This window comes from Cryptotermes secundus, unplaced genomic scaffold (genome assembly GCF_002891405.2).
Source record: "Cryptotermes secundus unplaced genomic scaffold, Csec_1.0 scaffold737, whole genome shotgun sequence".
Lineage (NCBI taxonomy): Eukaryota > Metazoa > Arthropoda > Insecta > Blattodea > Kalotermitidae > Cryptotermes > Cryptotermes secundus.
In genome coordinates, this window is record NW_019727105.1 from 601,067 (window position 1) to 626,121 (window position 25,055).

The 25,055-nt window shown below is 38.4% G+C and overlaps 1 protein-coding gene across 8 annotated transcripts in view; it reads left to right on the top strand.

The window, feature by feature from the left end:
• The window catches only part of LOC111864481 (disco-interacting protein 2), a 624,392-nt gene that overhangs the window by 583,414 nt on the left and 15,923 nt on the right, over positions 1 to 25,055 (top strand). For 7 of the 8 annotated variants that reach the window (XM_033751450.1, XM_023851752.2, XM_023851750.2 and 4 more), the window contains 8 exons: positions 656 to 887; positions 9,937 to 10,067; positions 12,871 to 13,117; positions 16,356 to 16,495; positions 19,037 to 19,164; positions 19,855 to 20,019; positions 22,663 to 22,778; positions 23,982 to 24,205. In XM_033751450.1, the coding sequence (XP_033607341.1) occupies positions 656 to 887; positions 9,937 to 10,067; positions 12,871 to 13,117; positions 16,356 to 16,495; positions 19,037 to 19,164; positions 19,855 to 20,019; positions 22,663 to 22,778; positions 23,982 to 24,205 (1,383 nt within the window). The remainder of the gene's footprint in view (positions 1 to 655; positions 888 to 9,936; positions 10,068 to 12,870; positions 13,118 to 16,355; positions 16,496 to 19,036; positions 19,165 to 19,854; positions 20,020 to 22,662; positions 22,779 to 23,981; positions 24,206 to 25,055) is intronic. The other variant, XM_033751446.1, reaches the window with a different exon arrangement.

Genomic DNA, 25,055 nt, shown 5'->3' on the forward strand with positions numbered 1-25,055 from the left:
CCCTTCAACCTTATATATACACCAGCTTTTATATGCTTTGTGAGGTGAGGCAGCCTAATTTTCCTCTCTTCAGAAGTTGATATATATATATATATATACACACACACACACACCACACTTTATTAGTTGTTTTGTAAAATGTAGTCTTACACTCAGAAGAATGTGACATAGAGGTTATGTTGTCCCTGTTTTTAATTAATTAAGCACCATGGAATGAAAATGTAGGGGTTGTGGAGGGATAGATCCACATAAAACACACATATCAGTATTTGAAGACAAATCAATGGGGAAGATGTTTTGACCATGAGAGAAAAACATAGCCATGGAATGGTTGATATACATCCAAGACAAACATTGTATATGTAGGTTAACTACTCGTATGTGGGTAATAAAATCAAGGATCTTTGTATGAGCTTTACTTATAATTTTGGTAAAGAAAAGGAAAACTTTGTATATAGATATGGTAAGAAATCTCTCGGAAAGTAGCCATTCGGAAGACTGATGACAAGATGGGAAGGTAATGTTGGTTCAGGTCATAGGAATTACATTGAATTATAAATTATGAATTGAACTGGATTGGACTGTCTTGCATCAGTGGTTGGCTTACAAACTGAGTAAAGGCTAATTTTTTGCTGTATGTATATGGTATTTCCAGAGCTTCCAGTGGATGTCGCGCGTTCTGCAGGCGGTTGATTCAATCCATCAAGTGGGGATATACTGCCTGGCATTGGTCCCACCGAACTACCTCCCCAAGACACCACTTGGGGGCATTCACCTCTCAGAGACAAAGCGCCGGTTTCTTGAAGGAACACTGCATCCAGCTAATGTGCTGCTGTGTCCTCACACTTGTGTTACCAACCTGCCGAAGCCTCGTGAGGTCCATTCAGGTATGTTGCTTTCTCAGCCAGTATCATACATAGTACTGCTTTTGCTTGCATTATATAACAGTTGAGTGGTCTTGAAGAAGAAGTTAGATTATTTGTAACTTAGAAAATAAAATGGCATGATTATTTTTTACAGTGGTTTAATCATTATACCGTAATTATGTTGGACATTATCCATTTTTTTAAGTGTATTTGATATATATGATGTTTCAGGAAAGGAGTCCATGACATTGTGCTTTCAGGCTTCCTGTTATATACATTATATTTAACCATAATGCCCATCTCTGTGGTCTCAGGAAGGAAATATACAGATTTTTTTGTTTTACCACGTAATGTCCATTTAACACCCAGTTTGCATCTGTAAGCATGCCAGTATGCTCCCATGCTGCAGCAAAATCACCATAATGATGCTTTTGCTGAAAACACTAAGATTGTTTGAAGCATTTCCTGCTGTATGCCACCTGGGAGTGATTATCATGATGCCATATAACTCCGTGGTTTCAGTCCGCAAGTGGAGTTGACCGACTGAATGACCGCCGCTTGTCAGCAAAGTTAGTGCCAACTTTAGTGGATAGTGGGTGTCACATGGTCAGCGCAACGAATCCCCATGGTGGTTAATTTCGGTTTTCTAGGCTGGCATGATGCTATATGGCTTTGTAAATTGTGTAGGATGCTATGGCATATGGGGTTCTATCGGAAACTTCCCAGACTAGGTCAAGAAAGAAATGCTGGCTTAACTTACTCAGTTTTGACTGCCATCTCCTTCAAAATAGTCTCCTTGGAAATGTACACAGCAATACCATCATTTTTTCCACATGTCATAAGCACCGTGGAAGTCATTTTCCTTAATTCTGTTGAGTACCACTTGTGATTCCCTGTGAATGTCAGACACTGTTTCAAAACGTCCCTTCAGTTTCATTTTCAATTTAGGAAACAGTGAAATCACAGAGGACCAAGTCTGGCAAGTAGGGAGGATGGGGAATGATAACCATGTTGTTAGTCACAAACTCTGTGGTTTTCAGGAATGTGTGGGCAGGCACAGCGTGATAAAGGAGCCACTTGTGGTTGTGCCAGAGTTCCGGTCTTTTTCATTGCACATTTTCTGTCAAGCGTCTCAAAATGTCATAGTAAAAGTCAGAGTTGACCATAATGTTAGGAGGAACAAATTCATGGTGAACAATCCCCATCACATTGAAAAAAACAATGAACATGCTCTCTGTTGAACTCTGGACCTGTCACATCTTTTGTTGCTCTTGGTGATTGTGGGCTCTTCCACTGCGATGCTTGTTGCTTTGTTTCTGGATCATAACCATAAATCCAACTTTTGTCACCCATTATGATCCTAGAGATATGAGTAAATGTTGGGTCCTCCTTAGCTTCTCTTGTAGTTCAAGGCACACATTTTTGTGTCCCCTGCTTGTGATCATTTTTCAAGAGTAAGGGAACAAACTTCATGGCAGTGCGGCACATGTTCAAATTTTCTGTTAAGATATCCTGGCAAACTCCATAACTGATCCCAGTGGTGTCTGCAAGCTCTTGGATTGTTTGATGGCAGTCTATATGGATGAGCTCTCACATATTTTTAACATTTTTTTTGTTTTGCTGGGTCTTGTTTGCTCTGAACGTTCATCACCTTCATCTGACACTTGACAGGCCTTGAAACGCAAATGCCATGCAGAAACCACTGTCCGGCTTAAAGAATGTTCTCCAAAAGCCTCACGAATCATTTCAGGGATTTCAGTAGCAGATTTACTGAGCTTCACGCAAAACTTGATGCAGACACATTGCTTGATTTTGTCATCCATCGCAGACAGAACAAAACATGAAGTTGAAATAGCACTTGTGTAAAAACAATGTGTGTTCACGGCGTGATGTCACATGGCTGACTGATGCAATAGGCTTGTGAAAGTATGACCTTGATCTCCCGTGTCGTCTTCTTTCACCGAGATAGTTACAACAATAACAGTCCAGGAACTTTCCAGTATGCCTTGTATGGAGACCAGTGAAAGTACTTCTTAAACATCTATAGACAAGGAATGTTATTGAAATGGGCTGGTAGTTGCTGAGTGTGATTTTCAACATTTATATATTATTTTTGCAATGTATTGGAACTGAAAGAGATGGACTGTCAGGGTAATTAAATAATTAATGCAAGATCTGAAGAAAGGATCTAAAAGGGGAGAAGAAAGTGCGAGTATAAAAAGAGACAAAAATAAATCTTGTAGAAGTATGTTATTGTAACGTGTTTACGTTACAGAATACGCCGTAAAGATGGTTAATTGGTTTATTCAACAATCTACAAGAAACGGCTATAATTACTTATCACAATATTACGGGTTTCCACACTTTACAAACCCTACAACAAAATCTCTTAACACGATCTTCACGAGTCTTCAAGTAATAATAACGCGGGAGCTATACAAGTCTCCCTGAAATACACACTCCAGATATGACTGGTTATCACTGGTTATCGCACACGCGGCTGTTATGTTTCAACTGACTGGCTGCCTTTACAACTCGACTCGGCGACTGTTACTTTATAACTGACTGGGAATAGCCTTCGCTGCTCCTTATGTAACCTCGATCGGACAATACGGCCACGTAATCCTATTACGTCACCGCTGTTGATTCGCCTTGCATAGTTGCCCGGTTACGGGGCTCGGCTATCTTCGGCTCCGCTCGTGACGTCACCGCGCATAGCTGCCAGGATGCGGGGTGATTACTCGCCTATTACGCGAGCGTTACGTTACCGCTGAGGGGAGCGCTGACTCACCCGCCGCGTCACTGCTNCCAAAGATAAAGGCATATAGGATATTGGTATGAAAGCCAGAGGGAAAGAGGCCACTAAGAAGACCAAGTCATAGGTGGATGGACAATATTAAAATGGATCTTAGAGAAATAGAATAGGGTGGTATGGACTGGATTGATCTGGCTCAGGACAGGTACCAGTGAAGGGCTCTTGTGTACACAGTAACAAAACTTTGGGTTCCATAGAATGCTGAGAAGTTCTAAAGTAGCTGCACAATCGGTGGCTTCTCAAGAAGGGCTCAGCTCCATGAAGTTAGTTAATTAGTACATATTTGATATTGAAAGGATTATGTGTTTAATGCCATTGTTACTAAAAATATAAAAACAATGAGAGGTGTTTGTCAGCCTACTGGCAATTGATCACCTGAAGATATGAGTTGAGCCAACTTCTGAAACATCATATATATTGAATATATTTTAGGCACTGGACAATTGCAAACATAATTGCATTGTAATAAGATAAGTGAGCTATTAATTCAAGGGCCATATTTCTTACTGTCTAAGTTACTCCTGCAGTACCTCAGCACAGTACAATACACTACACAACCACACATTAGAGAAAAGAATTTTCAGTTTGTTGAACTCAGTAATTATGGTAATTAATGTGAATCTAATGCGTGCATTCCAGTTCATTACTCAATGTGTAAATCAGAATTAAATATTCTTCTCGCACATCTCTAAAGAAGCCCTGTTGGAACACTTTCAGATCAGAACATCATCACAATGTGATGAGAACCAGAGATACTTACTTCACTTCACAATTGGAAAGTTGTGAACTATTTGTTTTCATGCAGAGTAACCAGGGGTGCAGTATATTTTTGTATAGAATCTGGAACCTATTGGAGTCTAAATCCTATTAAAGCAGGACAACTCTGAACTCTATGGGTGATGTATGGTGGAGTAAAACAATACAGACATGTCAGAACATGCGTAATGAATGTTAGCTAAAGCTATTCAGCTCCCTCTGTTGAAGAGGCAGACATTAAAATAAGATCGCTTGTTTTCTTTGCTTGACTCAGTGCTCTTCTCCAGTGATAGTGATCTAATTATTGATTAATCCTATTAATAATTCGTACTCTGAAAAATAGGATTTTAAGTGATGGTCAAATGGAAACAAGAGACAAGGAATTCATGTCAGTACTGTTGAAGTTTTTGGTCCATGCTGGGCTGCTGTTGAAGTCTTGTACTGTACTGTCATGATGTACTCTTAAGAAAAACGAGTTTAGTATTTCTTTGTGCTGTGGTAGGCATAAGTGGAAATGCTTCACTATGAACAGCTATTGCTTTCCTTGTATTGCTGCTGGACATTTGCCTAACTGCTCCACTATACATGTGCCCTAAAAAAGATAGGTCTTACATTCTTCTAGCATGGGCATTTTGTTTGAATGCACATATGCAGTGCAGTTGGTAAACAAGAGAATCTTACTCAGTCCCTGAATTTAGTTGCCTGTTACCATGCCAGTACTGTACTTGATACAGCTGCACTTTGCTTAATGCCAGTATTATCTTGTTCTTCCAGTAGTAGCAATTTGTGAATCTTTTATCTTGTTAGGAGCACCTAATATGCTACCAAGTTTCTATATGTTCTTAAAAAAGTATAAAGCACTTTTGTAATAGGAACTATGTTGCTGAGAAAGAAAGATCAAATGCTACAGCAACACTGATGGAAGATAACACAAAATTTTGTTTGAACTTCCTCAATTAACAGATGATTCCAGAATGAGGAAATACTGGATAGAATTTAGCAGTGAATTGACAGTTAGATACATTTGTTTTTTTAGCTAAATCAGCTACATGCTATAGATTCTATTGAAGTCATTAATTTCCATCTGTCACGTGTAACTGCTTTATGAAATCTTATGTTTGTTGTTTATTCTGTTATGAAATTTATCATCATCATCATCAAATTAATCTTACATAAAGCACTGTGTGTAGTGTGTAAGTTTAGGTGTACATCTATTCAATTACTGCAGCTCTTATAATTGAACTCACTCTTACTAATTAAGTATTCGTCCATTAAATACATTTTCTTCTTTTTCAACTGAATGGGCATAAAGGCAATAGAATATCAGTTGGGTGCATTCATTTATATAAGCCTGATACACAACTCTAACCCACTTGTCCTATGACTGCCTGAAACTTTATTTAAAAAGTTCATAATATAGACAAAAGGGTTTATGTTATCTCCTGTCAGTATTTGTGTTAACTGATTAGGTGTTATCTTCTTTCTCTAATGTACATACAAATATGTTTTTACCTTACGAGTTAATTTTGTTGTTTCTGAGTATTAAATAAGTTGCTATATATGTAAACACCATTTCACCTTTTGTTGGTTATATTTTGTGAGATTATTGCAGTAGATATTATTGGTAATCTCAAGCTGTAGTTTTGGTATTGTAGTTTATACAAGAGTTAGTTTTGTAAATATTTCATAATTGTATGTCTAGTATTATGGCACTGGACAGTCACATTCCAGTCAGTGTGCTTATATATAGTTCTTGATTGTCTTATGTTTCTCACTGAGTAAATGGCCCAAGCACAATGCTTATAACTATATTTGAGATTACCACATTTGAAACTTGCCTTGGATATTAATAATCCTGACTGAAGTGTTTTGTGGTTTACCACATTCCCACTAGTTGAAGGCAAGGGTAGTGCTTTAAATAGGCCACAACCATTTCTTTCCATATTTTTCAAGTTCACTGTACATGGTCATTCTATTATATCATTTGCCATAAACTAATCTTCGTAACTGATGCAGGATTCATCCATATTCGTACATCTCTATTTATTCATAGATTATTAAATGCAGACAAACAGCAAGGATTATGTTGTGTTGAACAAGGTGTAATGACAGGAAAGTTTGAATGTTTCTATTGATGGTGTGTTTCAATAAATATGGTCGTTATTTTGGACGTTGTTAATCAACATGTGTAAGGTAGGAAAGGTTCCTACTTGGTTTGACACACCAGAAAGAGCTGGTCTCAGTCGCTGGACCTAAGATGTAGTGGTGGTTACATACTGTGAGTTCAGGTGGACGGAGAAGGAAATGCCATTCTCTACTACAATTCATTCACTTGGCATGACTTAGGAAATACACAGAGTAACTAGGATAGGTGGTTTCCTGACGATTCAAATCAGATGCCTCTGACATATGAGCTGCCACAATACCACCGATTTAATTTGCTAGTTATGAAGTCAGGTCATAACAAGAAGCATATTGGTATATCTAAAACTAGATGCAGAACACATCAGTGCAAACTAAAAACAGAATGTAACAATATGTACAAATAAATATTGCATACATAAATACTGTTACATTTCTCAAAACTGACTCATCATACTCAGTAAAATACACTTTACTATAACTTCCTTGATGGTGTTTTTGTTCTGATAAATATGTAATGGAACAAACCTTATAAATCACTTGGGTATGGTAGCTTTCATTCTATAAAGTGGTCCAGCAAATAATGTTCCTGTTTAGGAAGATTTCCCAGCATAAAATATAACCAACTACCACTACAATGGTTGACCCAGTAAAGTGACTGGCTATGGGCTGGATGGCCTGGTTTCTTTGTTTCCTTTTTATTTATTTTATGGCTTACTTAATGACACTATCCATAACTCAAACTGTATGGCACAAAGTTGTAGGATGATTAATGAATTGGAAAGGGTGTGGTAGGAAGTTGTCATAGCCTATTTCTAGATACTGTCCTGGTATTCTTCTGGAGCTTCTGAGGAAAATTACAAAAATCCTGTCTGGATAGTCTGTGTCCCTCCTGTGATTTTAACCTGGAACCTCTAGAATATAAGGCAGAAGTGTTGCTGCGAGAGTCACCTTGTTTAGTGGTCAGATTTGATTTCTGGCAGTGGCAAGAATTTCTATCACCACATCCAAATTGGGTGTGGTGCCTTTCCAGCCCCTTGTACTATGAGTAGCAGAGACTCTGCTGACCACATACCTCCAGCCAATGTTAGAGTTAAAACAGTACAGAGCTTTCTACCTGCACTCTTTGTATATGCTTTTTTGATGTGGTACATAAGCACTGGGGTAACATCTGTGAGGATATCACGTAATTCATTTCATTCAGCAATGGTCCAACACTAACATTATAATAGTATATGTTGTGCCGATTACTTCCTGATCTCTAGCACTTCTTACGTCCAAGATAGGAACGGCGCATCGTCAGGGGCTCTCATGTTATGTTCACAATGCTCCCTAGATGTAGTAGGGACTCCAAGCCACAGCAGGGAGACACTTCCAGTCAACAAGACTAGTTCACAATCATAAATTAATTTAATAAGAGAAACACAATAAAACAGAATACAACAATTAGAAGTTAATAGAAGCCGTGGGCCCCAAAACATACAACCTGTGACCACATTTGTCAGTTACTTTACTCTTGCCTTAACTGCAGCATCAGACGACACTTAACAGCCCACTCTCACTGCTTATTACTCTTGTTTACCATCATGCTACTTCAGCAGGCACAAAATAAACATTAACAAATATTCCTTGCCCACAGATGATTCCTAGGAAAGAAAACACAATGACGTAACGTTAAATTAAAGCCCATCGCTCTGCCACACAATAACCTATAGTGCAAGCAAAACCCCCGACGTGCGTTGCGAGCACAACCCCCCAGACATAATTTAGAATACCTTCCGAAACCGAATTTGAAAAATATCCCAGGCTGGCCGCGTACGTCCGATATGCTGTGGATCCAAACAGCGAATGAATCTTGATTCACTAACCGGCTTCTTCCGAGCCATTTGGGGAGGGGACGGGGAGAGGAAGCGGAATCCCACGTGATACACTCCAGCACGGGATGAAGGGGTAGGGATTAACATGGCTGGAAGGCATGACATCATCCAAGAGCCGTAACATTGCTCAGTGTGCTACCAAATGGAGTGTGTAGTAATTTTTCCTCACCCCTATTTACCTGATCTGGTAATCATGGGTAGAGCCAAGAAAGTCAGTGCAAAGATGTTGTACATACTTTCTTATATATGGCTGACCTTGATTATGTTGCCTTGGAAGCAAAATTGATTGTTGCTTGATAGACCATTGTTGGTTATAGAATACAAAACAACAGCAAACTCCATCAGACCCTTAAGCTAGTTTCAATGAAATATACATTTTACGTTGGGGCACCTAGCGCTTATACCGTTATATATTTATTTAGGGAGGCCATCTTCATAAATTACCAGTCAAAATTATTAGAGCTGTTTTGAAGAAAATCACCAGTTTCTGTTTTGATACCCATCTGAAGGCCCTCTAGTTTTGGAGCTTCAAAGTTCATACTCACTGGGCACTGACCTGTGATAGATACTGTCTTGAATACCAGATATGGATAAAATCCATCCATGCATTCAGATACTAGCCAGGGACACACCCACATATACAGTACATATAGCATACCAGAAACCACATTTTCATATCCAAGGGGACTGCAAAGGTGTAAGTCCCTCAAAATCTTGGATAATTCTTTGCACCATGTGTGTGAAAAAGTAAAAACTGGGTTCTGTTGAAAAGGAGTTTAGATCCTGAGAGACATAACACAACCTCAACTCCATGCACAACTGTTTGGTTTGTGTGCTGTTTTGGTACATATCCAAGAGTATTGATGTTGATGTGTGGTTAGCACCTGAATAATTACTGTAAGTTGCTACAGTTCTTTATGTTCTCTATGCAAATGTGAACATGTGACTATTTTTATTTGTTAAATTGTCAGTATAATTTGTTTTTGGATTTGAATGAAATGAAGGTCACATTTCTCCATACTGTATATACTGACTTGAACTAAGCATAACAGAAATAATATTCTTCTTGTATTGGCATGTACTATCCTTCTGAATTGATAGAATTACAAAAATTTCACAGTTTACACTTGTATCTGTGTACGTCTCTGAACTTAAAGCACTTATAAAATATATTTCACAATTCATAGGAATCAAATAATGTTTTATAAAAACTTGTATAGTATTCTTTAAAAACTGATGTGGAAATTTGGAATTTTCTGATTTTTGCTGTTTGAAGTTCTGTATCTGTGTAGCTCATTCATAATGCTAATCATTTCTCACATGCCTCCAGATCATTTCCATGAACATGGAAAATTTTCTCCAAAAAACAAGAAACATGTTAGAATGTAACTGGTATTATGAATGGACTATTGTACTGTGTATGTTTCTTTTAGATTTACAATACGCTACAACAGCATTTTTTTGTAATGTGGCTTCCTAGCTGCTGACTTTGTTACAGACGTTGGCCCTGCCTCAGTCATGGTGGGCAACATAGTTCAGGGTAACCGCCTGGCCTCTGCGCAAGGCAGGGATATGGGCATTGTAGATGAGGAGTCTGACTCCGCTCGTAAGGTGAGAAATAAGTCTTAAGGAGTTTTTCATAACGCCACGTTTTTGTCAAGATTTTTGAGAAATTGTAAACCAGATTTTCATATTAAAATGATGATAGATGATAAATATAATTTGTTTTTATACTTTTCTACTCATGCAGCCTGTGGGAAGATGGATTGCTCGTCTGTATCTTCACAGTTATAATTTCATGCACAGCCTTTTGCTGTGGTTACTTGTCTCTTACAGAATTTTCAGTATTTTTTTGTCATACAATTTCAGGCATGTGTGTTTGTGTAAAGTATGTTGAATTAAGAGCAAATTGTGTTTATGATATTTTATGGTTTATGCAACCACAGTATAATTTGAAGTTTTTTGTTTATTGCCATAAATAGATATGGAAGGAGAGTTCTTTGTATTTTTACAAAACATTCTGGTTAGGTGATGAGCACTCTTATTCATGAAGTCATGGTTTCAGATCTTGGCCTGAAAACTGGCTATTCTGACTGAGGTTTTTCATGCTTTTCCTCAGCTCATGCAAGCGTCAGAATAGTGCCTTAATTCAGGCCAAGACTTCTTTCTTTCTTATTCATTATTCACTAATCAACCTACTGTCTGACAATGTAGAATCTTAGAAATTGAATAAATCATTAATTAATGAAAAATAAAAAAATAAACAAGAATCCATATAACATTTTTGCTGGATGGAGGTGAGCAGTCAGGTTCATGCTGTGACTTCTTTGCATACAGTGTTTATCTCTGTGGGGAATCAAACCCCAGCTCCTCAGTGTGTAGCTGGTCTCAGTGAATGCTTCAAGGGCATCTAGTGCTGAAATTAAGACTGTAGAGCTTTACTTCCTCCAGCCCACCTATCTACTTTCATGGGCTGCTTAGGCACAGGAATAAATTTACTTCATGAAACTTAGTTTCTAATTTTTAGTATTGTGTGTGCATGCATGCTTATGTGAGAGAGAAATGCATACCAAATTTTATGTGGGAAAGCACTTGGCAAATGGCCATTGGTAGATTAAGACTACAACATAACATTAAAATGAATCATTGAGAAATTAACTTTGAGTGTGTGAGATGGTGGACCTTGGTATTAGTGTTAAATTTTCTGTCCCCAGAAAGTTAATTAGATGATCAGGTAGGCATTTAGGTAAGTGTTTGAAAAAAGGAATTTTCCACCACCCCTCAAAGTGCTTTTGGTGTAGGATATAATTAGTCTCGAGCACAGCAGTTACAGTACTTTTGCTATTTCATTCACTACATGATGGAGATCTGTCAGTTACACCATGGTGTTTCAACACAAATCTATAGTTGAAAGTCTTTGCATATTTGTGCCAGTCAACATTCTGGTAGCTGATGCTGGGAGCAGTTCGGTAACCCAGAGGTATGCTAACATCCATTGTTGGAAGATGTTAAGAAGCAGAGCAGTGAAAACCTGACTAAGAATACTAGTCTGTGTGTGATAGTGATTTTTAAAGTGCAGTCATGAGTTGTGTGTTTAACAGTCCACAGTTTAAGTTGTACTGTGTTGTATATCTGACTTCACTGTATATCTTAACTGTTCACCACATGAGCAGGATTTCCACTCTTCACTGGTATAACAGAAAGGGAATTGTCATGAACCATATTGTGGCATGTACACTGAAAGCCAGAATAGTTCAATCAGAAGAGAGATCCATTACTTGGTTATGACACGATAAACAGTGATGCAACAATGGAACCTGTCATGCTATGCCACACAATCAGTGAAGTACTGTTGGGAACAGTGTTATCTGTGGATCTGTGCCAATAATGATATCATGCAACAATGGAGGAACGATTGGAAGTGGTCTTTATCTGTTGGGTATGTCCCAAGGCTAAAGCATGAATACCAATGGAACAAGTAAAGTCAGCCAATCTAGAGGGAAGTCTAGGGCAGTCAAGAGTTGTGAGTCTGCAGTTAGCAGTTGGGAGACAGACCCATCGGACATCATTGCAGACAATCGCCCCTGGCAGAGGCATGGAAGGTGGAGGAGCCCCCATTTTGCTGTAAGTCATTGCTTAGGAATGCTGAGCTAGTTGCAAGATAAATACCAGCCTGTGAGGACATGAGGCCAGGAGCAGAGAAACATCCACTATTGGAAGACATTACCCAGCAGTACGGTGAAGACAACAGACTAAGAAGGCTTAGCATTTGCTGTAGTGAAGTGTGGAGTGTGTGAATTAGGGATGGCGGTATAGTTATTTGTAGTTATGATCTGTAAGTGTTCAGTAAATCCAATTACCTATCCAAACCCAGTCTATAGTGACTCAATCACAATAGAATATATTGTTCATTCAGTATTTTGTTAGGTGACTTTTATTTGTAAATGTGTGACTGTTAGTAAATATGAAGTTAAGGGCAGGCAACCAATTTACAGGTGTCATTTCTTATGTATTTGATGAATGACTGTCGTACTGCATTTGATCCCTGTTTCATGGTATAAAATGAAGATGACTGTTCAGATTAAGTTCCCAAAATAAAATCACTCTCTGAAATTAAGTACCAAGTAGAAGACCATGGTAAGATAGAAATGAAAATGTGAACAATGCTGCTTAACACTGGGCAGTTACTCATAAAGGATCTCTATTGCTGCAAGTGAATGGAGTGATTTAGTGATATACTTCATGTAGTGAGCTTTTGTTTGGGAGGTCTCTGCTCTCATAAGGTTGACTGTATGAGTTCATTAATTTTGTAATGTGTCTCTATTGGACATACAAAACAGTAATTTATCACTTCGGTATAATGTTCCCTCACATACTGCTACAAGTTTATAGTTTACTTTTGTGTTGCTTCCAGTTCCAGTTTATCTCAGAGATATTGCGATGGCGGGCCCAGAGCACAGCAGATCACGTAATCTTTACACTGCTCAACTCAAAGGGTGCTGTAGCAACAATGTTGTCATGTTCACAATTGCACAAGAAGGCAGAACGTGTTGGAAATCTTCTTTTGGAAAAGGGAAAGATCAACACAGGGGACCATGTTGCACTCATATTCCCACCAGGCATTGATCTCATATGTGCTTTCTATGGCTGCCTGTATGTTGGTAAGTATAGCCATGCGTGCCCATGTGACAGATGATCAGTGACTAACAGGCCTGAATAACACTTTCAATTAAAACTATGTACTTTCATCAAATTTATGTCCTGCCTTTAGTGGTTTCATACTTCACATTCTCTGCTTTTTACATGACTGAGACTCTTGTTAAGTGCATGAGTTTACTTACAAGGCACTTCCATCAAATCCGTTACTCTCTTTTGTTCGGTGATTACTACTAACATCTAAATTCATTAAAAAGCCCTGCCATTTGGTTCATTAGGTTTCCTTGTTCATTGACTAATACTAACATTTAAATGCATTAAAGGTTCTGTCATTAAGTCCATTAATTTCCATTGTACAGTGAGCATTAACAGTATCATTAATGTATATAACCTGTGATATAGATTACAGAATTCTTATACAACCTATCAGTGAATGGGATGTTGATGGAATGTATTTGTAGTTATTATTTTGCTGCTATTTACTAGGTGTCTATTACTAGAGTACTACAAGGGTCAATCAAAAAAGTTCCTGGAATGGTGGTATAGCACTCTAATGGTAGGACATATGGCAACGCTTACCTAATCACCTTCAAAGTAGGACCCTTGCGCGCATACACACTTGCTCCATTGATCCTACCATTGTTGGAAGCAGCGGTGGAAGGCTTCTTTTGGAATCTTCCAGAGCTCAGCCTTTGCATTCGATTTGATGTCCTCCATGGTTGCAAAACCTGTCCACTTGAAGTCCATTTTCAGAGTAGGGAACAGCCAAAAGTCACTCGGAGCAAGATCTGGAGAGTATGGTGGTTGAGTGATGACAGGAATGTTTTTCTTGGCGATGAATTGCGGCACAACAAGCGATGTGTGGCTCAGTGCATTATCATGATGCAGAAACCACTGTCCCTTCCACTTGTCACGCCATTTCCTCCGAAGCACATCACGCAACCTCTGCAAAACTTGCACGTAGAAATGGCCAGTAACAGTACCAACTTCTTGCTCCAACTCTGTGATGGTCATTCTTCGATCAGATCGAATCAGTTGTCGCACTTTTCCAATCATTTTTTTGGTTCTGGATGTCGAAGGTCTCCCACTGTGCTGGTCATCCTCTGACGTCTCCTTCCCATCCTTAAACTGGGAAAATCAGTAATAAACTGCGGATTTGTTTAGTGCAGCATCACCATAAATTTGCTGCAGGGCCAATAGCGTCTCTGAAGCAGATTTTCCCAATTTGCACACGAACTCAATGTTCGCATGCTGTTCGAACTGCGACATTGTGCCGTCTAATTCAAACGGAACAGTAACGACACTGCACACTTAAACCTGTATAGACCTGTTGCGCCCGCGAGCAGACATGCCGAGCTTCCGAAAACAACAGTGTGTGCGCTATCTTATCGCTTGTTCTCCATCTGCAGGGGAATTCCGAGAACTTTTTGACTGACCTACGTATTATGTTCATATTATAATAACTTAAGAATTGTTTTAGTTATATTAAGTAATGTGCATGTTTAGGCTTACTTTATTATGTACTTATTGATGTGTATGACTATACGTACGTTGTACTTCTTGACTTGTGACTATTTCCACTTCCTATGAAATTGTTTTCTGTATGGATTTATGGAAAATGAATGGATATAAAGAGGATCTGTGAGAATTAACATTTCTCATTTATTTGTAGTAATAGGTGCAAAAGACTTCTTGGGTTAGATAAAAATTCTGTATCAAATTCTGATTTTATGTAGTGCTGAAGTATTAATGCAGGGATTGTGGTGTTTCAAGAGGGAGCATTGACTGCTGTATGGTACTGTACTGTACTGACATGTACATTGAGTGACTAAGTAAAATCAGCCTTGATAGTTGATTGAAGTCTGTATTATACAGAACAGGCAGAAAAAACCTTAATTCAAATAAAACGGCTTTGAAAAGCAAAGTGTGGAATCAGTTTCTTCTTTGATAATGCAATGAGAGTAAAACTGACCTAGAGAAATGGGCATTCAGATAAGTTGATGTTAATAAGTATCATTATATGATTATCAAACCTCTCTCAGCTATCCTGAGTATGACTCTGTACTATATTTTCCATGTCATATTTTGTTCTAGAAGTCAGGATAAAAATTTAATATTCCAAAATTAATGCAATCTTATGCTTACCAAATGGAGGATGGTACTGACATCTGGAGAAAGTTAAACCAAAAATAGTAAACTTGTACGTTGTTTTGTACTATATTTTCCATGTCATATTTTGTTCTAGAAGTCAGGATAAAAATTTAATATTCCAAAATTAATGCAATCTTATGCTTACCAAATGGAGGATGGTACTGACATCTGGAGAAAGTTAAACCAAAAATAGTAAACTTGTACGTTGTTCTGATCTGTGTTAAACCTTTTGTGAGTTCATTAACATACTTGAGATCAGATTTTTGTAAAAATTTTGCAAAAAAAAAAATTGAAGGTCCCAGTTTTGGGGCCTATTGATGCCCATATGCAGTGGTAGTTCAAATATTGTGATATATCTTAGCCAAATTTAGAGCTAGGCATGCTATGTTTTTACCAAGATGCACCTAAAGAGTAAATCTCTAATCTCCATGAAGGAATTTTTATGTATAACTTAATTTGCCTACAAATTAGCTCAATTATTTTATTTAATTATTTTTATTAATATTGAAATATTTATTTTATTTTGGGGCTGGTATGCACTAAATTACAAGTTCTGTTTTGAAGGGTCTTCATTATACATTGAAATATACTGGGTCAAGGTTCCATGCAATTTGGATAAGTGGGTCTTAAGTTATATCATTAATAATATATGCACACGTATGAAAATGAAGCGTGAGAAATAGCCAACCAAGATTTAAGAAGCAGTTTGACTTTGTTTATCTCCTTACCTCCTGTTGCCTTGAATACTCTAGATGCATGTGACCTTGGAGTTATCAAGATCTGATGTCCAAGGACAAGTCTGTTGTTTACAGCATACATTGCCTACAAATTAACTCCAATTGTTTTATTTAAACTTCTGTATTAATACTGAAATCAGAGTATCATTTAAAGTATTAAACTTCCATTTTTGACTGAAATTTTGGTATCCTCCTTTCCTAAACTACTTCATGGTACAAGAAATTTATTGCTTTATTAACATGGCTGTGGACATCTGCTGGAGAATTTGTTATCTGTATATATACACACATCTGTTTAGCATTTCTCACTTAGCTGAGGACTGGGTGAACACATATTGAATGTCATATGTTACAGGTGCCGTTCCAGTGACAATCAGACCACCACATCCACAGAACCTGCAGACCACGTTGCCAACAGTGCGAATGATTGTTGATGTTAGTAAATCTGTACTTGTGCTTTCCAACCAGAATGTGATCAAGCTGCTGAAGTCCAAGGTATTGTTCCTAAGGAAATAATCTCATCTTGATTATTGGTAATTACAACTGAACATTGACCCTTCACGCCAGCTCTCGACTTTGTATGCCCAGTTGTGGAGTCCATTTAGCTTCCTGATAGAGATACAGTGGAACCTCGCTTAACGAGCATAATTCGTTCCAGAATCTTACTCGTAATGCAAAACACTCGTTAAACGAAACAATTTTTCCCATATAAATTAATGTAAAATACGATAATGTTTTCCATGCCGAAAAAAATACTAAAAAAATGTTATGTATAACGTTTATTCAAAGAAAATTATGTATACATACTTAAGGAGCGTGAATCATCTTCATCTTTTCTTCTATGTGGAATGAACCAACCTGGAATGCGAATTCAATTTGCAGAAAACAAGAAAAAAATCGAAATAATTAGTTTATTATTTATGATACATATCTAATTCTTTTTTACTAGAAAGCTGTCTAGAGACATTTGTTTTTGCCGATGCTTCAAAATTTGGTGAAAATGCGACACAGCATTATCATTACATAAATTTGTAGAGCACATAGCCACTGCCTTATTAGTGTGATGCTTCTCAATGTACGATGCAACAGTTTCCCATGCTTTCAGCATTTCTCTTATTCCGCCAGAAGATTGTTGCTTTGCTGTTACCTCCTCCTCCTCCTCCTCTGACAAACTCTCCTCCAGAACTTCTTGCTCTGAAACACAATGCATCTCCATAAGCTCTTTGGTGGTCAGCTCTGGCTGTGCTCTTCCACAAGTTCCACAAAACCCGTCTCATCACAATTAAAAACCTGTTGCAGCAGGTAACCCTCAGAATCTACAAGCTTCTTGAAGTCACTGAAGAAGTTCTTTGCTGCCTTTGTGTTGGAGCTTGCTGCTTCACCATGCCCTAGAACGCTGTGGATGCCGGCTCTTCTCTTAAACTTCTTGAACCACCAACGGCTTCCCTTAAATGCATCTTCTTCAACCGTTGATGATCCTGGCGTCTTCTTAATGAGGTCGGCGAAAATCACTTTCGCCTTTTCACAAATGATGTTCTCATTAATAGTGTCGCCTTGCAATTGTTTTTCGTTTATCCATACGAGGAGCAACCTTTCAACGTCGTCGAGAATATGTAACCGTTGGGTAGATATTCTTATCACTCCCTTTGAAGCATCTAAAGCATGTATCTCCCTAATCTTGTCCTTGTTCCTGAGGATAGTGCAAATTGTTGATGTAGACCAATTGTATATGTGTGCTAGATCAGCCATGCTCACACCTCATTATCGCTTTTCAATGGTTTTACGTTTCATTTCTACTGTTATTTTTATTCTCTTGTGGCTGTCCTTTTGCGGCTTTTTCTTTGGGGACATTTTTGCAAGGGTTATTAAAGTTTGCACAAAAAAATCAGAAATAATATGTCTGAACACAAGTTTGGAAAAATGTGTGATCACAAGCGACACTAAGATGCTAACGGAACAAGTGCTAAACACAGACCGATGTAGCAAGCGCACAATCCGGGACTTCCCCTCTCGTCACTTGTTATGTGAAACATCGCTTGTTAAGCAAGTCATTTTTTTACAATTTGTTTTGCTCGTTATGTGAATTACTTGTTATGAGAGGTGCTCGTTAAGCAAGGTTCCACTGTATACTCGAACACATATTTCCTGACATTTATGTGAGTCTGAAATAAGTTTTCATGAGTAATTCAGGAGAGATAACACCAACAGAGTTATATTAGAGAGAGGAGCCATGGATATTAAATTGATGTCTTTGAACTCACCTCATTGCTGCTATTAAATTGTCACCATGATTGAGTGTTCTTGTTGGTAAGGAACAAAAAGATGCTTGATACCTAGTGTGGTATTATTGCATGGTTTCACATTATTTGGATGTGGAATTGTTATCTTTGGCAGGTGTAGGTTTTAATCCTTACTTCTTCTGTCATATTTGAAATCTGTGACAGTATTTTTTTTTGTCGTTTGATGAACATTTTATTATCACTGTATCCTAGACTCTCTAAATTAAATGCCTTATCGTAAATATCTCCATGAAGCAGAGTTTTCCTTAAGAAAGTAGAAGTCATTTAACTGGTCAATAAATTCCCTGGCTTTTATGAATCTCAGAAACTGCATATAGGTTCTAGTTTTCTGTGAGCTGCCCATGTAAAAAATTTAATTAGTTTCTATGTTTTGATGTGAAGATTTTTTTCATGATGTGTAATCTAGGTTCTTTTGCCAGATTGTTAATCTTTTATAAGATAAAACTTTAAATTCTATATATTTCTTTGTTGCATATGTAAGTGATTTTAAGTGATTTAAGATTTTAGCGGTAAGACTAATATAAAACATGAGTATTGACAGCAGCATTTTTCTTTCGTGTTTTTCTATAATTTTCTATATACTACTTTGTTACAGAGAGAGAGAGAGAGAGTGTGCGTGTGGGCGTGCATGCAAAACTTTTTTACCTACATTCCCCACGATTTCTTACTAGTATAAAACAGTTACTGCATTTGTGCTATATCTGCATATCTTAATGACTTATTTCGATGTTTGCAGGAGGCCAGCAATGTTGTGGACATCAAGTCATGGCCAGTAACGCTCGATACTGATGACATGCCCAAAAAGAAGCTGCCAGTGATGTACAGAGCTCCCACAGCTGAGATGCTGGCATATCTTGACTTCAGGTAGAGCAATCATGTAACTGAAGAATATTTTATGGAGCACAGAATTTCTCTGTACACATGCCCTTGTGGTATGCACATGCACAGACACAGCCAAAATGTTTTATAAAAAAGTGCGCGCACACACAGTGCATTATTTTAGACAGGACAGCTAGGGAGGAAACATATGCATAATGAGTCAGCCCAGTTAGATGGGAAGCAGGTTCAACTCCTGTGCCTGATCCTGCACTGCACAGTAGATTCAGTGTATATGTATGACAGCAGGGTCTGCTCTGAAATTTGTTTTTAAGTTTTACTCTTCAGGTTATTCAGTTTTTTATCACAGATTAAATTCTGACAGACATGTTCTAGATCTACAATTAAAGAAGCCTGTTGTGAGCAGTTAAAATTTTGCACTGCCACCATATTTTTATTTAAAATGCTTTATATGTAGGTAACCATTTTAAGTACAATCAAAGGTGGAGCGCCCGCTGGCAACATGAGTTCCATGAATGTTTGTAAATTGGATCAGAAGTTAGTAGGTTGTGGATATCAGACATATGGACATGATGATACCTTCTTTCCCTTTGAAATAAGAAAAATATGCTAAGAATGCTGGTGGTCATTTATGGAAAGAAGGTGATGTATAGTAAAACATATGGAAGTGTATCTTAGCTCTGTCAAGTTGTATTTAAAGTTGGGGTTTGTGTGTAGTGTGTCGACTACAGGGATGCTGGCAGGCATAAAAATGTCCCATGCTGCAGTCACTTCGCTATGTAGATCCATGAAGCTAGCCTGTGAACTCTACCCTTCAAGACACATTGCCCTCTGTTTAGACCCCTACTGTGGCCTTGGATTTGCACTCTGGTGCTTGAGTAGGTGAGTACTTCTGTCTTTGTATCTTTGAATATTAGTGAAATATTTGTATACTTTTATTATCTCTCATTTGGAAGGTCTTGATGTAATTCCTTTAAGGATGCTAACATAAGTCTTGACAGAGTAATTTTCACTGCGTCCACGAAGTAAGACAGTGTGGGATGTCGATGTTCTAAGAAACAACCACGTAAAACTATAACAATTGTATATATTATTCTCAAATGTACAGAATAGCTGCAAAGCTATGTGGAATGTCGATGTTAAGTTTGCAGGCCCTGAAAAGGGCCATTTGTTCTGCCGTGCTTGCGCTAGTAGTAGCATGGGCCTTCCTTTACGGTCGCTGAGCTGTTAACCCGTTGCCGTGGTTCGTCATGTATGTTTCGTCAGGGATTTAAATCGTCTGGGGGGGTTCGGCGTGTATGTTTCGTCCAGCTGCACACCTATGTTATAACGCCCATAATAATTGATGGTTTTGCTGTAGATTGTTAGATTTTTCGCTGGCCTGTTGTCACAAGAACAGAGTATACTAAGCCAATGAGTTTAGCTGAGATAAGTCATTGTTACATATGCCTGTCTTGCAGCAAAGTTCCTGTGGCTCTTGCTAGCGGTTTCACCGCTATGAATGTCGTTTATTCTTTGCTACGAAGTTATAAACAGGAGAGACGTGATGTGATGTGTTTATAATATGATATTGCCCCGAGCTGGCCACACTGACACACTCAAATGGCATTCTTAGAAGAGGGTTGTCCAAAATTTTATTCTTGTAAAATCGATTGCTTTCGCACAGTACATAGCACCCATTTCTTAGAAAAACGCCACAATTTAAGGCAGAACACTGTGGTCACCCCCTGAGACGATACGGATGTGTGTGGGGGAGGGAAAAGTACTCATTATCGCTCCAGTTGACGCCATTTTATCGTACTGACCTTGGTGGTCGTTTCGAGGGATGACCATAAATATTTTTTTTGAGCCAGCTAAGCTCTGCTTTCGTTCTCTATATACCAGCCAGTTCTTATAATAACTTCATGAATTCTGTGGTCACCCCTACGACATCTGGGGAGCCGAAAAGGTTGGAATCTGAAACGCAGAAGCACCAAACCCTTGTTATGATAACACAAAGGTTGAATTTACTGCAGCTAATCTGTCAAAATATACGACTCACGGAGGGACATTTCCACTTGTATTCCCCCCACGGGGAAGAAGGCAGGGCCGCACAGAAGTGTGGTTAGAAAAAAGAAAGCAAAAGTAAAGATACGCAGTATTGGTTTGGTGATTTGAGCCAGCGCTGTGTTTAGACTAATGCTTCAAGGCGTCACCTGCTTACATAGCCGAGATACCGGGTGCTCATATTATAAGGCAAGGTTATAAAACCATCTTTTAAGATCATTTTAGTGAAAGTTTCATCCTTCAAAGCGTACCATTCACTGCTCAAATACTAAACAACCTGCTTCCATTGAAGATATAAAGGGGGTTCATATTATAAGGTAAGGTTATAAAACCACCTTTTAAGATCATTTTAGTGAAAGTTTCATGTTCCTATCTCATAGAATTTAAGAACAATGATGAATAAATAATTTTCGAGCAAAATTTAAATGGCCGGCTGAATATATTACCGCAGGAGCCGCGGCCGCGGAATTTAAATGACCACGTCAAAGGGTTAACGAGCTGGCAGGATACCAGCGAGCCTACTTGGATAGTCCAGGCCTTTATGGCCACCCAGCGGTTATGAGTCAGTGTGAGAGTGGAGTCTGGCTGGTCTGGTGATGGCATAGACAGCTGTCTCAGTGTTGTTCGCTGGAGAGCTGCTGCTTTGTGTCATCAGAGTAGCTACGTTAGCTGTCTTCGGCACAGTGAGGATGCTTGAAGAAGAACTGTGATAGCGAGTTTTGAGCTCTGCCTTTTATACCATGCTTGCTGGGCAGAGCTAAAGGTGCAGTTGTGCTGATTGGCCAGCACTCGCGATTCCCTCCAGGTGGGCTGGAAAGTGAGTGCTGTATAAATATGTTGGTCACAATGTGACATTGGCTTGGCTTGAGCAGAAGTTGAATGTCGTCTGTTAGACCGGTGAAGCTGCGTGTTGGAATGTGGGAGGTTCCCACATCAGTATCTTAAAGTAATTAACCATATTTTTTTCTGATGATGCCCTCATTTCACTGTTTACAACAATTCATCATCAGTTGAAAGCATGTTATCTCCATGAAGGCAAACCCATAGGAGAATCGCGAACAAATTAATGGACCGCTTCCCTGATTCTATTAATTATGCAGTATTCTTAAATAATCTTTACGCAGTGATAGAAGGAATGTATATTGTGCTTCCTTGCTGTGCTGAACCAGACTTGATTCTGACTTTGCTGCTATATTGTGTAGGCTGTTTACTTGCTAGGTTTCGAAAATTATCCATAAGTTTCATATTTTGGAAATGCTTCATTTATGAAGAGTACTGTCTTCTGGTATGTAGTGCCACATATTCCACTAGAAGTTCACCAATTTTGGGGGGAACATACTGCCTCCATCTTCAGGGTGAAAGAATGAAAGTATGATCAGGAAGCAAGCAGGCATTAATGCTCTTGATCCACTGATTATGATGTATATGTAATTAAATGAAGGCCTTAGTTTTTGATAATGGTTTTGTATTCAATTGCAGCATCTATTCTGGTCACCATTCCATTCTAATTCCTCCTTCAGAAGTGGAGGTGAACCCAGCACTATGGTTGACTGCTGTTAGCCAATATAGGGTTAGAGACACGTTCTGTTCTTATGGTGAGTGAACAATTTTCAAAACTGTTTCACAAAACTCTGGTTTCTGTCCAGCAATATATATTGAAGGTAGGTATATTCCTACTAGTAAAAGATCTCACCTCAAATAAATTTTGAGGTCTTATTCAGTGTCATTTGTTTTAAAGATTTGTGAAAGTAATGCAGTATTACCAAAGAAGCACATTCTCTTGATGAAGAGAACATAGAATATTTTGGCAGTGGACCCTGTCTTCATCTTCTGCATGAAGCAGAACAGCCAGCTTCCAAAATGTTGTCCTGTCCATCTTTTTTATGCAGACAATCACCCATTTCAGAAGAAGGTTCAGTATGGATTTGCTTTCAGGGCCTTTCCTATGACAGGCCTTTCCCCTTGTATAACTTAAAATTATCATCTTTTTTTTTTCAGCCCCATTGATAGCAGTAAATCATGTTTAATCATTATAAAATGATTTGACAACACCATCCATTGTGACTCAGTATATATTTATATAATGCCTTTACATGTTTCGGTCAGTTGTGACCATCTTCAGAAGGCAATAGCAACGTGTTAAGGAACTATTATTACATAGATCATAGTTCATGAGCTTAAAGTTTTGTATAAAGATTTTTAATTAAGTTAAAAGGTGTTTAAGTAAAAATATGTTATTAATGTTCTTAGTGTTTAAAATCTTGAACCACTGAGGTTGGTGTTATTTGCCAGCCTCTGAGGTCTGGGCAGCGTTGTTTCACCCTTTTTTTATATGATTGAATAAGGATCTGCAATTATATTATGGGTACTTTATATAAAAGTGTATGTACTTACGTAATATTTCATTAACTGCAATTTTTATTTGAGTTCTGTGTTGTGTGTTCCTACATGTGTTGTTAAGTTGTTTTGCCTTTTGTATTGAGGCACTGAATTGCGGTGTGTTGTGTGGGGTATTTATATCCCCGTTCGCCATGATGTCTTTATGGGCATGTACACATGTCTCTAATATCATGTCAAACATACTATTCTGTTTATCTCCCTTGTTGTCATCTGTTTGTAATACATGTCTGACACACTGTGTCTAATTTCACAAACTTCTCTTTCGTGTTTCTGAAAATGTCCTAATATTCTGTGTTTTGCATTTATCCTTTCTTGTTCTGATTTTTAGTGCTCTATAAGAACGTCATCTCAGCTGTAAGCTGGATACTGATCATAATCAGTTTTCATTAATATTGTAGGTGTAATGGAATTGTGCACAAAAGGTCTAGGATCGTCTGTCAACCAACTGAAGCAGCGAGGTGTGAATCTAGGCTGTGTGAGAACATGTGTAGTTGTAGCAGAGGAACGGCCACGCATCACACTCACAACTAGCTTCTCGAAACTCTTCTCAGCACTGGGTCTTAGTCCAAGGGCTGTATCTACCAGTTTTGGCTGTCGTGTAAATGTTGCAATATGTCTACAGGTGAGATTTGAGGTGTTATGTTATTATTATTATTATTATTTAGAGAGGGTGGGTTTCCCCATGCACCGCGACCAGTTTGATCTATTATGCTTCCCTCTATGATATTCTACCAGTCTCTATACCCTACCGATAAATGGTGCGTACCATCAGTCCCACCGAGCAAGCAAGTTTGGCCACTTGCTTAGCGGTGTCTATAATGCTTCCCCCTATTGGAGGCCCTAGAGACTATTGTTGGGTGGGAACGTCCTGGAATTTGGCTCAGTGATCCCCTTTGGGGATATGAGGTTCTTTTACGTGTCGTAAAGTTACGACACGGGACACACAGCTTAAAGTCCCTCCCGGAGGACTTGTTCCCTGAATTTTTCCACCCTTAAAAATTCGACGACCTCCACCGGGTATTTGAACCCGCGTACCACGAGTCATGAGGTTGGAACGTTACCTCTAGACTACGGAGGCCACTTAGGTGTTATGTTAAATAACTATATTAAATCAGTGGTTTTATTAAAATATTATCACATATTAGTGATTATACATGAGGTTTGAATTGATAATTGGATTTATTGAACAGTTATGACTCAGAACTACAAATAACTGTTAACACTTTCACTGATCTATACACTCTACAAACCTCTACAGCATGCACTAAATCTTCACAGTTTATTCTGTGTTCACTGGGTAGTGCTTGGTAGGAGATTCTAGCATTGGAGATTCCTCTTCTTTGCTAATGGCCAGCAAGCAGCTATGGTTGCTGACTCACAGCTAACTGCTGACTTCTGACAAACAAACTCGTCCCATTGGTCATTGTTACATAGCCTTGGCATGGACTGCATAGAAAACACCTCTTCCAACA